At 39.8% G+C, this 14,422-nt stretch overlaps 1 protein-coding gene across 1 annotated transcript; it reads right to left on the bottom strand.

The window, feature by feature from the left end:
- Positions 1 to 796: 796 nt before the first annotated feature.
- LOC121871321 (L-selectin-like) lies at positions 797 to 2,999 on the bottom strand. Its single transcript, XM_042373544.1, has 4 exons — positions 2,799 to 2,999; positions 2,479 to 2,647; positions 1,838 to 1,943; positions 797 to 1,134 (listed from the first exon to the last, which is right to left on the bottom strand). The coding sequence occupies exons 1-4, from the start codon at positions 2,970 to 2,972 to the stop codon at positions 990 to 992; spliced, it is 594 nt and encodes a 197-aa protein (XP_042229478.1). The 5' UTR covers positions 2,973 to 2,999; the 3' UTR covers positions 797 to 989.
- Between the last annotated feature and the right edge of the window lie 11,423 nt (positions 3,000 to 14,422).

The raw sequence follows: 14,422 nt of genomic DNA, 5'->3' as shown, positions 1-14,422 counted from the left end.
TATCAGATGTATGTAGGAATATCAAAATCAAATGTATACTATATATACTTTTAAGCAATATATTAAAAATGTGATACTGGGTACTATTTAAATTAAATATAGTAGTTTTAGATGTCTCAATTTTATATTTTAATCATCTATGGCTATCCTTATTATCTAGTATGGATCTAGACTCGATCAGGGAAACTGGCGCAAAGCAATCAGGCGGGAACGACACGTTTCGTCTGAACGATAGGACGTAACAACTCGTGGAAAAATCGATAGAAAATGGGAAAGTTTATGCAAAACGTGTTTGTACGACGCGCCTAACATGAAAACGTTGAAGTATAATTAAAAGCACCTTCACCGATAAATGCCAGAAAGTACTGTTAAGGGTGAGCACCTCAGCAAAGACAGAGAAACAGACACTATGGTCTGCAGGGTGGAATCAGATAGACCAACTGATACGTAAATATATATTTATTTAATAATTCTTGCCAATGTAACAAGTTAATCTATATAGACAACATATCCTGATAAATTAGTATTTTAAATTATATGAAAAATTACAAATTTAAATATAAACATATGTATATGAAAATACTAAAGTGAAAAGGCTAAAATACTTGCTATAATATTAAACGAATTATATACTGTATATATATATATATATATATATATATATATATATATATATATATATATATATATATATATATATATATATATATATATATATATATATATATATATATATATATATATATATATATATATATATATATATATATATATATATATATATTTTTTTTTTTTTTTTTTTTCCAATCAACAAAACTTTATTGAATTTTGATAATTCTTTACGGTTGCTTCGTAGTTCAGGTGTGTGTGTGTGTAGAGAAAAACAAACCATGATGAACTATGGGCACACAGAAAACAAAGTATCATCACAGTTTAAGTTAAATAAATATGACGGCCAGAGAGAGAGCTTCTTGAAGTGAGTGAGTGAGTTAGATGTGTCTCTCACACACGACCGGCTTCTGGTGGTGACAGGCCACATCGTGCCACTTGACGCCGTCCCTATAGAAGTTGTTGAGGATGGCCAGGCAGTTTTCACTCTGATTTTCACGGTTGTCAGGTTGTGGCCGTTGCTGTCTGTAAGATACAGTGATAGTTACTGTAAACTGTAAGATACAGTGAGTTACTGTAAACTGCAATATACAGTGAGTTACTGTAAACTGTAAGATACAGTGAATTACTGTAAACTGTAAGGTACAGTGAGTTACTGTAAACTGTAAGATAAAGTGAGTGACTGTAAACTGTAAGATACAGTGAGTTACTGTAAACTGTAAGATACAGTAAGTTACTGTAAACTGTAAGATACAGTGAATTACTGTAAACTGTAAGATACAGTGATAGTTACTGTAAACTGTAAGATACAGTGAGTTACTGTAAACTGTAAGATACAGTGAGTTACTGTAAACTGGAAAATACAGTGAGTTACTGTAAACTGTAAGATACAGTGATAGTTACTGTAAACTGTAAGATACAGTGATAGTTACTGTAAACTGTAAGATACAGTGATACTGTAGTTACTGTACAGTACAGTTTGTAATACGTAGCTGTTACTATGGCCTGACATCTGACCCACAGTAGTACAGTATTGTTATGGTAAAGTTCACATAATGGTTAAAACAACATTGATACGCCTCACACACACACACACACATATATATATATATATATTATATATATATATATATATATATATATATATATATATATATATATATATATATATATATATATATATATATATATATATATAATGTGTTTGTGAGAAACAACAAACACTCACTGTCCAGTATGGGACCATTCTTGGACATTGAAAGACTCGCCGTTGTGCCAGGCGAAGTTGCGTCCCCCGGTACGGTAACCACCAGTCCAGATGTACGGCAGACCGCCTGTTAATATCATACATACAGTACTGTAGTGTATTATTATTAATTAAAGTAAGATACAAGTGTAAACAATAATACCGAACTGGATAAGAAATTAATGTAGATATTTACGAACATAATTATATATATTCTCATATAAATGGTTCAGATATAAAGTACGTAATGTCTGTGGCCTTCATGATTTTGCAAGTGGGCCGCCGGGAATGGTCTAAACTCTTCGTGTATTATGAGGGCCACCGCACTTCAAAGTGAGATAGAGAATAAATTAGTTGTTTATCTAATCATCAGTTGGGCTAAATTATATATGAAAAATATTTCCAATAATAATGTAATTTTATCAATATGCTATTCTGAACTTCACTCCAAAATCGTTTCTACAGATAACTTGCTTTGTTACTGAAACACTCAAAGACTACAAAAAACTGTTTGGGGGCCGCATGCGTCCCCCAAACCGCGAGTCGGGGCCGCTGCAGTCTAGAAGAAGAAACAAAAATGGAAATGATATATTGGTGTTGTTAAGAGAGTCACTCAATATTACCGACGATGCCGTGAATGAATCTCAGTTCTTCCTCGGAGCTGATGGCGACGGCGTCCCATTGAGGACCTTGACGTTGACAGTAGACCCGAGCGCCACCACCTGAGAATTTTTCCCCAGGAGCATGTTTAAAGGAGAAGTGGTACTCGCTTTGGCCACTGGTGGCGTCAACCTGCAACAATAACAGCAATAACAAATGCAGCATTAGAAACTAAAAGAACCGTCTAGTAAACAAAAAAACAAATAAATAAACAAACTCAACACTTATAACATCCCCACAGCAGAATATATCATTACTTGGAAAGGAAAAAAACAAAACTTACGATCCCAGAACCCGAAGAGGCCCTGTTGAAGCCACCTGTTGTTGGTCGAGCAAACTGTTTGTGCCCTAGCGGACGACGGAAACCACCAAAAGGTGAGAAGCGTACAGAATGAAAGTTCTGGCCCGACACAAACCCGATCACGCCAACGAACACCAGCAACACCGCGGCTTTCATCTGGGGAGTAGGAAACGTTCATACCACCACGTGAACTGGGAGAAAACGTTCATACCATCACGTGAACTGGGAGAAAACGTTCATACCACCACGTGAACTGGGAGGAAACGTTCATACCATCACGTGTACTGGGAGAAAACGTTCATACCACCACGTGAACTGGGAGAAAACGTTCATATCACCACGTGAACTGGGAGAAAACGTTCATACCATCACGTGAACTGGGTGAAAGCGTTCACACTATCACGTGAACTGGGAGAAAACGTTCATACCACCACGTGAACTGGGAGGAAACGTCCATACCATCACGTATACTGGGAGAAAACGTCCATACCACCACGTGAACTGGGAGAAAACGTTCATAACACCACGTGAACTGGGAGAAAACGTTCATACCACCACGTGAACTGGGAGGAAACGTTCATACCACCACGTGAATTGGGCGAAAACGTTCATACTATCACGTGTACTGGGAGGAAACGTTCATACCATCAAGTGAACTGGGAGGAAACGTTCACACCATGACGTGTACTGGGAGGAAACGCTCATACTACCACGTGTACTGGGAGGAAACGTTCATTCAATCACGTGTACTGGGATGAAACGTTCATACCATCACGTGTACTGGGAGGAAACGTTCATATTATCATGTGTACGGGGAGGAAACGTTCATACTATCACGTGTACGGGGAGGAAACGTTCATACCATCACGTGTACTGAGAGGAAACGTTCATACCATCACGTGAACTGGGAGGAAACGTGTACACCTGTGGATCACTTTTATGAACAGGTACACAATCCTTATTAATTAATACAGGGATCTTTTGCTCACTCCCTTATAAATACGTAAATCCTTTCCACACCTGTACTGGGTAACTACAGGTAGTAGGTAACTACCAAAAAGGGAGGTACTACCGGCTGGAAAGATATTGGAAACATAATGTGTTGTCTAATGGTAGACCCTGCTGCCATATGTGACCAAGTCCCAGGTTGCTGATCTGACTTTCTGCCTCATTTACATACAAATGCAGGGTCTCAGTTGTTTCTCTTACTATTGACAACACAACATACTCGTATTGTACGTACAGTATATCGTTTTCTCACTTTTGATTTGTTTTAATTTTTGTATTTCTTTATTGTTCTTTATTATTATTATTATTATTATTATTATTATTATTATTATTACGGTGTCATTATTATTATTATTGTTATCATTATTGTTTTTATTTTTATTTTGCATTTTTATTATAAATATTACTTATCCGAGTTATTATTATTATTATTATTATTATTATTATTATTATTACTATTACTATTATTATTATTATTATTATTATTATTATTATTATTATTATTATTATTATTATTGCCCCCAGGCCCCGTTGTGGGTCAGTGACCTGTGCCCGAGTGAGCTAATCCCTGCAAAAGAAAAAAATACTGTTCCTGTACTGGCAGTCGATGGCATCGAAATAGAAATTGGGACTGTACTGTAAGTGTGCTGCATTACTTCGACTAGAAAGAGAGTGAGTGAGCGACAAGTATTGGTGAAAGGTGTTGGTGACAACTACTGTATTGGCTACACGTATTGGTTACACGTATTGGTGACAAGTGTTTGTGACAAGTATTGGTGACAAGTGCTGGTGACGTGAGTAATACTGCCACCACTGTAATACAATATGACGCAGCTGTTACATCACTGTCTCTCTCACGGTTGTCTGGTGGTAACAGTGTTGCAATGCCAGTCGTGGCCTAAATGTCGTCCCATATAAGCAAAAGCCCACCTGGCGACAAATTGTGGAAATAAACGCTACTGTGGTGCTATATTATGTAAACAAAAGTAATTCCAGCTCCAAACGATGTGTACAAAAGCTATACTAGCGCCAAATCATGACGCTAAAAGCTATTCTGGTGCCAGACGGTGAATGTAAGAGAGAGGACGTAGTGTTAATTTGTCTCCTAATTGTTGTCAAGTGAATGTATCTAGCTTAGGTAGTTTAAGTGTCTGTCATAACACTACTACTTCACGGTACAGCATCGAGGACACAAGTGTTCTCTATGTTATGTCTTGTACGAGGAAACAACGTTCAAGAGACTGTCCAGTAAGACCGGACTCTTCTCCAACTACACTGGCTAACCAACACCCGCTGTACCAAGTACCAAGTTACCCAGGAATCGAATCCAGGTCTTCTGGCTTGTGATACGAGATTGCTAACCACTACACTACGAATCTCTATATGTGACAACATAACACACAGGGTACACTCACTATATCTTACAGTAGACTTACACTGTAAATTAATACACAGAGAATTCACTTTAAGTTCTAGTGTAAGTTGTGGAGACTTAAGAGTGAGAGGCTTGGCTAAGCTCACAGTCCAACACCTTACCTTGCACTGCGTTGAGTGTGCTCAGCTCCGTCGCGTCCGCCTTTATATAGCGGATGGCAGGCCCTCAGAAGGTCTCGCGTCCCCCACTCTACATGAGACACACCTCACCAGCTCTTCAAATATAGTTCTAGTGAAAAATTTATCTGAAAATCACAAAACACAGGGGTAGGGATGCTGGCCAATGGTGCAGCCTGGGTGAGGAGAGAGGACAGATTGACTGTGACCAGCCTTTACTCACCTGACCACCGAGGTTGTTGACTGAGTCCTAAGATGTTACCCTTTTCCATACATTTACTGAGAATCAACCAGTCTATTGTTGAGAAGATTAGGACACCGGTACAGACTACAGTCACAATGTAAACAAGAAACACGCATGTGTGTGTGTGTATGTGTGTGTGTGTGTGTGTGTGTGTGTGTGTGTGTGTGTGTTCCGGGTCAGTGTAGTTCTTCGGTGGATAGGGGGAATGAAAAAAGCTGAACTTGGTCATATAAACTGAGGAACACACAATCAACGTTCAATTTGGGACATAAGATACTACCAGATCAGTGGAATATATTTGAGGAAAACTGCTATTTCTTGAAACAAGTGTCTGCCCCTACGCAAGTCTTGGTGACCGGTGCAATATAAACGACTCTGCCATATCATCTTTTGTAATTTATCATTTTCTTAAACCTACTGTACAATTGACTTGTAGACAGTCTTAGTACATGCTCGCACATCGATAAACAAGGCCAGCTGAAGCCAGGGGCGATTCTACGGGGGGGGGGGCAGGGGCCATGGCCAGATTTTGGCTGGCCCTGGGTTGGCCCCCACTTTTTGTTCTCAAAATTGTAATTCCAAAAACATTCCCAAAACCAGGAAGTTAGTCAAGTGACTCAGGCAATGAGCGCGCCGCACGCCAGATGCAGGCATGGGTGAGGTGAGGTGAGGCCCGGAGGGCAGGAATTAGGAGGGTGCAGATATGCGGGGTGGGGTCACATCACGGTGTATATAAACAAACTGCCTTGTCGGTGATAAACATTACCACTCTGTATTTCCACTGAGGAGGGTGACAGACTGACAGTAATTGTCGAATTTGTCGCCGAAACTACCCAGAAGAAATATTTCGTCTGCCACAGTGCCACTGTGGGTTTTTCTACTTGCTAAGTGAGGTATGTTTAGAGAGAACATGTGAGTAATTTTTTAACTATAGGAGTAATATTACAATCAGTCAATCTCAATCATTCAGTTCAAGTGGCTGTAGTTGAGCTGAGCTGTACAGTATAAGGTAAATCAGTACAGTCCATGATGGCGTCATGAGAGACGTCACTTCACATTTGTCAATTAAATTGGTGTAATAATGCCAAAAACTGCATCTTGCAAATTGTACACAGGTTTGGGTTTGCCCCCCCCCCTAAACATTTACCTTGGCCCCAAAGTGCCCCCCCACTTTCCGAAGGCTAGAAACGTCACTAGCTGCAGCAAAATTACGAACTGTAAATGAGTACAGCTCAGATTGAATAATGCATCGCCAATCACAAAATACACAAAACTTTAAGTCCAAACCGACAACAGATTAGGTTTTAGTAAACCCCTTTGTATTAGAGTATTTAATTTATATGTACCCGAGACTCCTGCCAGATGCTTCTGATAACATTGTTCTGGTGTAACTAGTGACAGCAAACGCATCCCGTGTGCTATAATATGAAATAAACTGTTGAAATTGAAAATGAACCGGCAACTGTGCACCCCTCCACCCCCAGCCCCATCCCCTACCCTGCATCCCCGGAGAAACTTGACCATCACCCATACACACTGCCAGAATGAGCTGACGCCTCTGTTACATTACACACCCACCCACCACCTGTGCAGAGATGGCATTCCACAGCAGTAAAGTCGCCTGTACACCCCTCTATACAGTACAACACAACAGGCGGCAATTCCAGCGTTCACCAGATGATGGACATTGTCTTGTCTCTTCGTTCCTAGTGACTAGAATGTGGATATATTTAGAATAAAACACACGCAGAAACTATCTCCGACGACGACCATAAGCACCGCGTCACCCCACACAATATAAATTCCCTGTTTGGGATCTTTTTTCTCTGATACTGGCTTATAATTTTGATAGATAGATCGATAAGTTTAACCACAAGAAAATGCCAAATTACATACATTAAATCACATAAAAAATTTAAAAACAAAATAGCCTCAGCCTTATGGTCCATAAAACAATATAAACTAAAACCAGAAGAAAAATCAATTCACAAACAATGTGTTCTTGGGGATGATTATAAAAGATGAATGTTGTATAAAATGAGAAACACAAAATTTAAATACATGTAAACATAGGAATAGAATGTGTACTCTTAACCACCTATAAAAGACAGAACTTGAGCCATTAGCAGTAGACAGTGGCTGTTCCATCGATGTGATATTGTAAATATGGCACACACACACACACACACACACACACCGGATCATGGGGAAGGACTTCATCACGCGCCTTTCTGCTTGCACGGCCCCTCAAGGGCAAAGCCGCTTCCCCATCGGTAGGCGACCTAGACCCTGTCTCTTCCGGCTGCCCGTCTCCACTGCCAGGGAGTGCCCACCCACACGAAACTGAGTGAAAAATAAATCTATATAACTCTTACGAAATAGTTTTCTCGGTGTATTCTGTGCGTTATATACATAAAAGTCAGATTTCAACACTTGATAAAAGCTCCGTGATGAACCGAACTGAGTAATTATAGTTTTTAAAGTACTCATGGCGTCCTGTATGACACCATTTTCACTTGCAACAAGTTCCCTGACATATCTATAAGTGAGACTCCCGGCAGCGAGGACTATTTTCATGGCGTGAATCAGGTGGTTCGTTAGCAAGGTTATGCCTATCATGCCACTTACCCGGGACAAATTGTTGGTTTATGTCTGACGAGATCACATAAAGGCGGGTATCCCAACTCAACATAACACAGATCATTACAGGTAAACATATGTACACCCAACAGCTGCTTAAGTCCCCAGTTACACAATTTTATTACAGGTTTCAGGTCCCCATTTAGCTAAGCTTATATGGACGACATCAATGGTGCGTCAAAAACTTGTCGCTTTCCATAAAAAAGAATATTAATATTTTTCTTAACAAAGGAAACAAATTTCAGAATGTGACACATCTTAGCTTGTCCGTGGGATCTTATCGACGTCGTGATGGAGCCGTCCCAAGGGACACGGGTGCACGGAGACACTGTAAGATCATTGAGTTGAAATGGTTGAGAATCATCCGCCTTACCATTAATTACATATATTTTGTTTTATTTTCATACCATAAGTGTTACACTAATCACAAAGTATTGATGATTTAAGATTCATATTGACTGTAGTGGTAGCCAAGAGGACAGTGTCGTCCATCAACGCCAGAACATGAAGCCGTGCCAAAAAACCGTCCAAGTCACTATTTTCTATCAGCATTTTAATAAGGTTGACCAAATAAGATAAAATTCAAACAAGAGGTTGGGGATCCCTGACGCACGCCGATAGTGCCAGTCACCAGAGCTGTGCCACTCACACTAAATAAACTCGGTCATGAAACATCTGAAGCTGCAAACTATTTTAATTCTTTCTATGTAACAGTTGCTTGTATTCTTAGACAATTACAGCGTAGAATCATATGTTTTTTAAATCCCACTACAGAAAGCAAGGAATCACTCCAGACAGTCTTGAACTCCACACTGCAACAGAGGACTTTGTACTAAATGAGTTAAATAAACCAGACCCCTACAAGAGCACAGCACAGCCAGGTGTTTAAGGGATGGTGTCACTATTAAAAACAACAGCAACCCATTTACTCATTTTTTCCATTATAATATTTTATACAGTTGCCAGTCGGGTTTGGTCCGCCTTACTGACCATGTCATAACCCAAATGGCCCCTGAAAATTTTACAGGGATGGTAATTTTAGACTTAACAGAAAACTTTCAACACAGTAGATCATGATAAAATATGTGTAAAACTGCAGACTCTTGGCTCTGGAACTGTTGACTGGTTTAAGTCTTACGGTAACAACAGGAAACTAAGTGTGGTACATACTGAGTCAACACCCTTGTGGAGTCCTGCAAGAGAGTACCCTGGCACCATTGTTCTTCCTTTGCTATGTAAATGACATGCACGTTATTGAGAGGTCATAATTAGAGGTCACAGCCAGAGGTCACGCCCAGGGGCGAGAGGTCACAGCCAGAGGTATGAAGTGACAGTCAACGGTGAAAGATGACAGCCAAAAGTGAGAGGTCAGCTACTACGGAAGAAGGATATGCTGTGATGACCCCTTCACCTGTTGTTCCTAAAAGGTTAATAGGTTAGGTTAGGTTTGGTTGGCTTGGGTTAGGTTAAGTTAGGTTAGAATAACTTGGCTTAGGTTTGGTTAGCTGAGGTTAAGTTACTTTAAATTAAAGTCGATTAATTTACGATAGGTTAAATTAGATATAGGATTTTGTACTAGAGAAGGACTACTCGCTTCAATGGGCAAATCCATTCACACTCAACTGTGGCGCCGCCAAATAAACGTAATTGGCAGGCAGAGACTGAAGGAAGGGAGGCACTCAAGTTGGTTGAATGTATTGTTCTTTTATTGTCTTGTGCACATTCTTCTACCATCTTCATTAAGAATTAGTTACTGTCCATTTGTTATTTTTTCTAGTCACACGAAATAGAACAACAACCTGTTTTTCTTCAGCTTCCCAAAGAACCCAGAGACGTGAGTCGTAGTCCAACTTGTGCCAATGTTGACTGTTCACTCGTTTTGATCAGCTGTTTCTTTATTTACTGTATCTTGTAGCGACAACGAACATATGAAACGAATGAAGAATTAAAGAGACTAGCAAAGACCTTAAATCATCATCATACCTTTTGGTTGGGGTTAATTTAATGGATCAAGGATATGCATTTCAACACATCTGTCTAGAAAATTTGTTTGGTTTATCCGACAGAAGGGGGGAGACCGCGACAACCAAGATCCTGATCAGTTTGTTTTCACCTTCCGACACCTTCTGCCCTGTGTGACTTACTGATAACACCATCTGCATCTCCCAGTTGAGCTCCAGATAGTATTTTACTCCTCTTAACACTGCCACAACTGAACAAATCCCACATACAATCACATTCTACTTGTAGTGAATCAACCTTCTATACCCATCTACTAGTTTTGATGGAAAGTATTGGCTTATGAATATCCAGTTGACACCTTGGATTCTAATGACGTAAACCATCCTTGGATATGTGTTAAAGAAGCTTGATTTTGAAGCTGTTCTGGAATTTAAAAAAAAAGTTAGTGATCAATAAACTAGCGAGCACAAATGAAGATATGAAAAAGTAGGGTCACTGCCAACTCCGTTATTGACTTACAAGTACAGTTGTGTTTTGTTTATCACTGTCAAAATAGCAGACTCTTTTAATCAATCAATGTGTTACTTCGTGATACTTTTCCTAAATCTCTAAATTTGGATGTAAGTAACCTACATACGATATATAAACTGTTAACAATGAAGTATCGAGTGTTATCACACACTACCGGGTAAGGCGCACAGCCTTTAATAACGAAAATTTAACATGGAGTAAGCCACTCTCCTCTAGCACAGAATCTTTGTTTATTTTAAGTTAGGATAGGCTAGCTTAGGTTAGCTTACTTTATGTTAGGATATTTGGCTGTTCATCAGCTGACATTGGCCAGTCAACTGCCTGTCTCGCCTGTAATACTAATGAGGGAGGGAGACATGAGCAGTATACATATATATATATATATATATATATATATATATATATATATATATATATATATATATATATATATATATATATATATATATATATATATATATATATATATATATATATATATAGGAGAGAGAGAGACCTCCCCCCACACACACAGGGACAGACCTTGACTGGGACTTCTACCTCCTTGTTTCATTCTCTATTGTCAAATTTAGTACTTTTATCATATGACTGTACATACCTTACCCTAATCCTCCTAAACTTCTTTAATTCCCTCATTACCTTCTATTATCTTATACAAAATATTTATCATCTTTCTTACCTCTATTATCGTTATTATATTTAATACAGTCTTTATCTCTATTGGAGCTACCATATGTTTTATCATCCTTAGCTTTATGGTTTTCATTATCATTACCATATTGTTCACATCTTCGCAATGTTCCGTATTATAAGTATCGTTATTTTACTCTCTGTTCTCTTTCTCTACGTTTATAAGATTGTTTTGAATTTATCGTTATTATCTTCGTGTGATTATCTTCATGTGTCTTTCACACACACATACACACACACGGAAAGGTCAAGACGTACTGCCGCTGCTCTGGCAGCAGCCAGGTCAACTGTTATGTTGTCCCAAACCAACTTCCTCTCCTGAACCCTCTTCCCCACCGCAATATCTACAAATTCTTGCCAGAAGATGCTATTTCATTTAGGAAAGGAATGGAACCAGTGTTGAATAGTGTTGAACAGTGCTTAAGTCAGTGAAAAACAACTCAACAGTAACAGCTGAGTCGTACCAAAGCTAGCCTTCACCCAGTAAGGTCCCAGGTACCCAGTGATAACTGCCCGTGAGACTCAACAACACCAGCTGTGTGTTAATCCGTCCACGATAGGGAGGCCTGGGACCACACCTCACTCATTTGAGTGAGTAAGGTCCTGTGACATCATAAGAACATAAGATTGGAGGAAACTGCAGCGGACCTATTGGCCCATATTGGGCAGTCCCATTTACACCCAACCCCTATTGCTCATAATATATCCATCCAACCTATGTTTGAAGCTACCAGCGTATTCGAGTTAATGATGATATTTGGTAACGTGTTCCACTCGTCCATCACTCTATTTCCAAATCAATATTTACCTATTTCGCGCCGAAAACTAAATTTGTCTAATTTAAAACCATTGTTACGAGTTAGCTCCTGGTTGGATAGTTTGAGTACCTTTGTAATTTCCCCTTTGTTTAACCCTGACTTCCATTTATACACCTTTATCATATCGCTCCTCACTCTATGTCTCTCGAGGGAGTGCAAATTAAGATGCTTTAACCTGTCTCTGTACTCAAGGTTCCTTATGCCCGGGATTAGTCTAGTCATTCTCCTCTGAATTCTTTCCATGGAGTCTATATCCATTCTGTAATACGGTGACCAGAATTGAACTGCGTAATCCAAGTGAGGTCTCACAAGCGCAAGATATAGTTTTAGGATGACCTCGCTAGTCTTGTATCTAACACACCTTTGTATGAACCCAAGTACTTTATTAGCCTTGTTTCGAGCAAATACATAATGTTTACCTGGCTTAAGATTCCTATTTGTGTGTTCTTGTTGTGTTCTGACCTCACTCAGTTGTGCTCTGACCTCACTCGGGGAAAGGTCACGGCAAGGTTAGCTCCCGAGGGATAATTATCAGATATGGCCAGTGCTATGTGTGGTCTGGGGTGTGCGAGTTTGTTGGCCAATCTGGAGAGGACCAAGGAAGAATTGGAGAGGGCCAAGGAAGAAATAGAGAGGGCCACGTTGGAGAACCTGAAAATAAAGGAAGAGATGGCGAGGATGAAGGAAGAGGCGGGACAAGGAAAGCCAATGTCTGACGAAAACTCAAGCGAGTGGAAGGTTGTGAGGAGAGGGAAGACCAAACTGGTGATGAAAAAACACACCAAGGATACGTCAACAATGTCATCAACAGCTAAGTGTACCAACTCGCTCAGTCCCTTGATAGACGAATTGGACGTTAGTACAGTCAGGGATAGGGCTCACAAGGAAGGTATAAAAACTTTAATTGTTGGTGACTCACAGGTAAGGTACTTGGACAGGGATTTTTGTGGTAAAAACAAAAATAGGATGAGGGTGTGTTTGCCAGGAGCTGGGATGGGGGTTATAATTGACAGGATGGACAATATCTTGTCTGGTAATGGGAACAAACCCATTATCTGCCTCAGTGCAGGAGCCAATGATACTGGCCAGTGTAGGCGCGAGGAGCTTCTTGATAAGTTCAAGGCAGCTTTCAATTGTATTAGGACTAAGAAAGGGATCCCTATCATATGAGGTGTCCTGCCTAGAAGGAGAGTTGGCAGTGAATGGTTGTCAAGGGCAGTTGGTGTCAATGACTGTCTTGACAGATATTGCAAGTCAATATCAGTCCCATTCATTGAAAACTGGGACAACTTCTACGGCAGAAGGGACCTTTATGCCAGGGATGGGGTGGCAACCCTGGCGGGGTCTCTAGAGGGGGCAGTTCAAAAGATATTGAAGTCTTTAAACATATGGGGACGAGGGTGGAGGAGACTGCAGTGGGAGCGTGTAAACAAAGTAAAAGGTTACAGGGAAATAGTGTTAGGAATGATAACAAAGCTAAATTAGACAGCGAGTTAAGACCTAAACTCGGCAAACGGAGGACTCAGAACACGACTAACCTAAATGTCTACTACGCGAACAGTAGAAGTATGAGAAACAAAATGGATGATATTAGAGCCTTGGTATGTACCGAAAAAATCGATATAATAGCATTCACTGAAATATAGATCAACCTAGACTCACGTGAGTTACCTGTCGAATACCAAATTGCGGATTACAAATTGTTCCATACCGATAGGCCGTCCAGGAAAGGAGGCGGAGTTGCAATCTATATCAGGGATAATCTGAAGTGTGAAATAAATAAGGAAATAAAAACTGAGCGGAATACAGAGACAATTTGGATAGAATTAATCGACGGTAGGGAACAATTAATCATAGGAGTAATATGATTGGACTGACCTTACGGGTAACTCAGTATCATAGGATTTCCTCGAAACGATCCAGGACTGTTTCCTAAGTCAACATATAACTCTATGTCTGTCTTTGATACCCCCAAAATGTTCTACACTACTGAGGGTATAAGCAAAAACTTGTTATCTTGAAAAATAGGTTCTTATTCTCGTATGGGAGATGAATACAGAGGAACAAATAGACAGTGGCTTCCACGCCATAAGGACTAGCAATCTCAACTCCATGTATCAATCCGCTCTGGCATGCACAGATGCCAATGTTCACAAGCTGAA

This window comes from Homarus americanus, unplaced genomic scaffold, assembly GCF_018991925.1.
Source record: "Homarus americanus isolate GMGI-L3 unplaced genomic scaffold, GMGI_Hamer_2.0 scaffold32583, whole genome shotgun sequence".
NCBI classification, from domain to species: domain Eukaryota; kingdom Metazoa; phylum Arthropoda; class Malacostraca; order Decapoda; family Nephropidae; genus Homarus; species Homarus americanus.
Note: the sequence above shows the minus strand (reverse complement) of the source record. Positions and strands in the feature narration are given on the sequence as shown.

What these genes read in the sequence shown, in the direction of transcription:
- LOC121871321 (XM_042373544.1), bottom strand. Translation starts at nt 2,972, where the DNA reads ATGAAAGCCGCGGTGTTGCTGGTGTTCGTTGGCGTGATCGGGTTTGTG. An exon ending in CCTCTTCGGGTTCTGGGATC is followed by an intron (nt 2,648 to 2,798) that starts GTAAGTTTTGTT and finishes TTATTGTTGCAG; the next exon opens with GTTGACGCCACCAGTGGCCA. An exon ending in ATTCATTCACGGCATCGTCG is followed by an intron (nt 1,944 to 2,478) that starts GTAATATTGAGT and finishes TGATATTAACAG; the next exon opens with GCGGTCTGCCGTACATCTGG.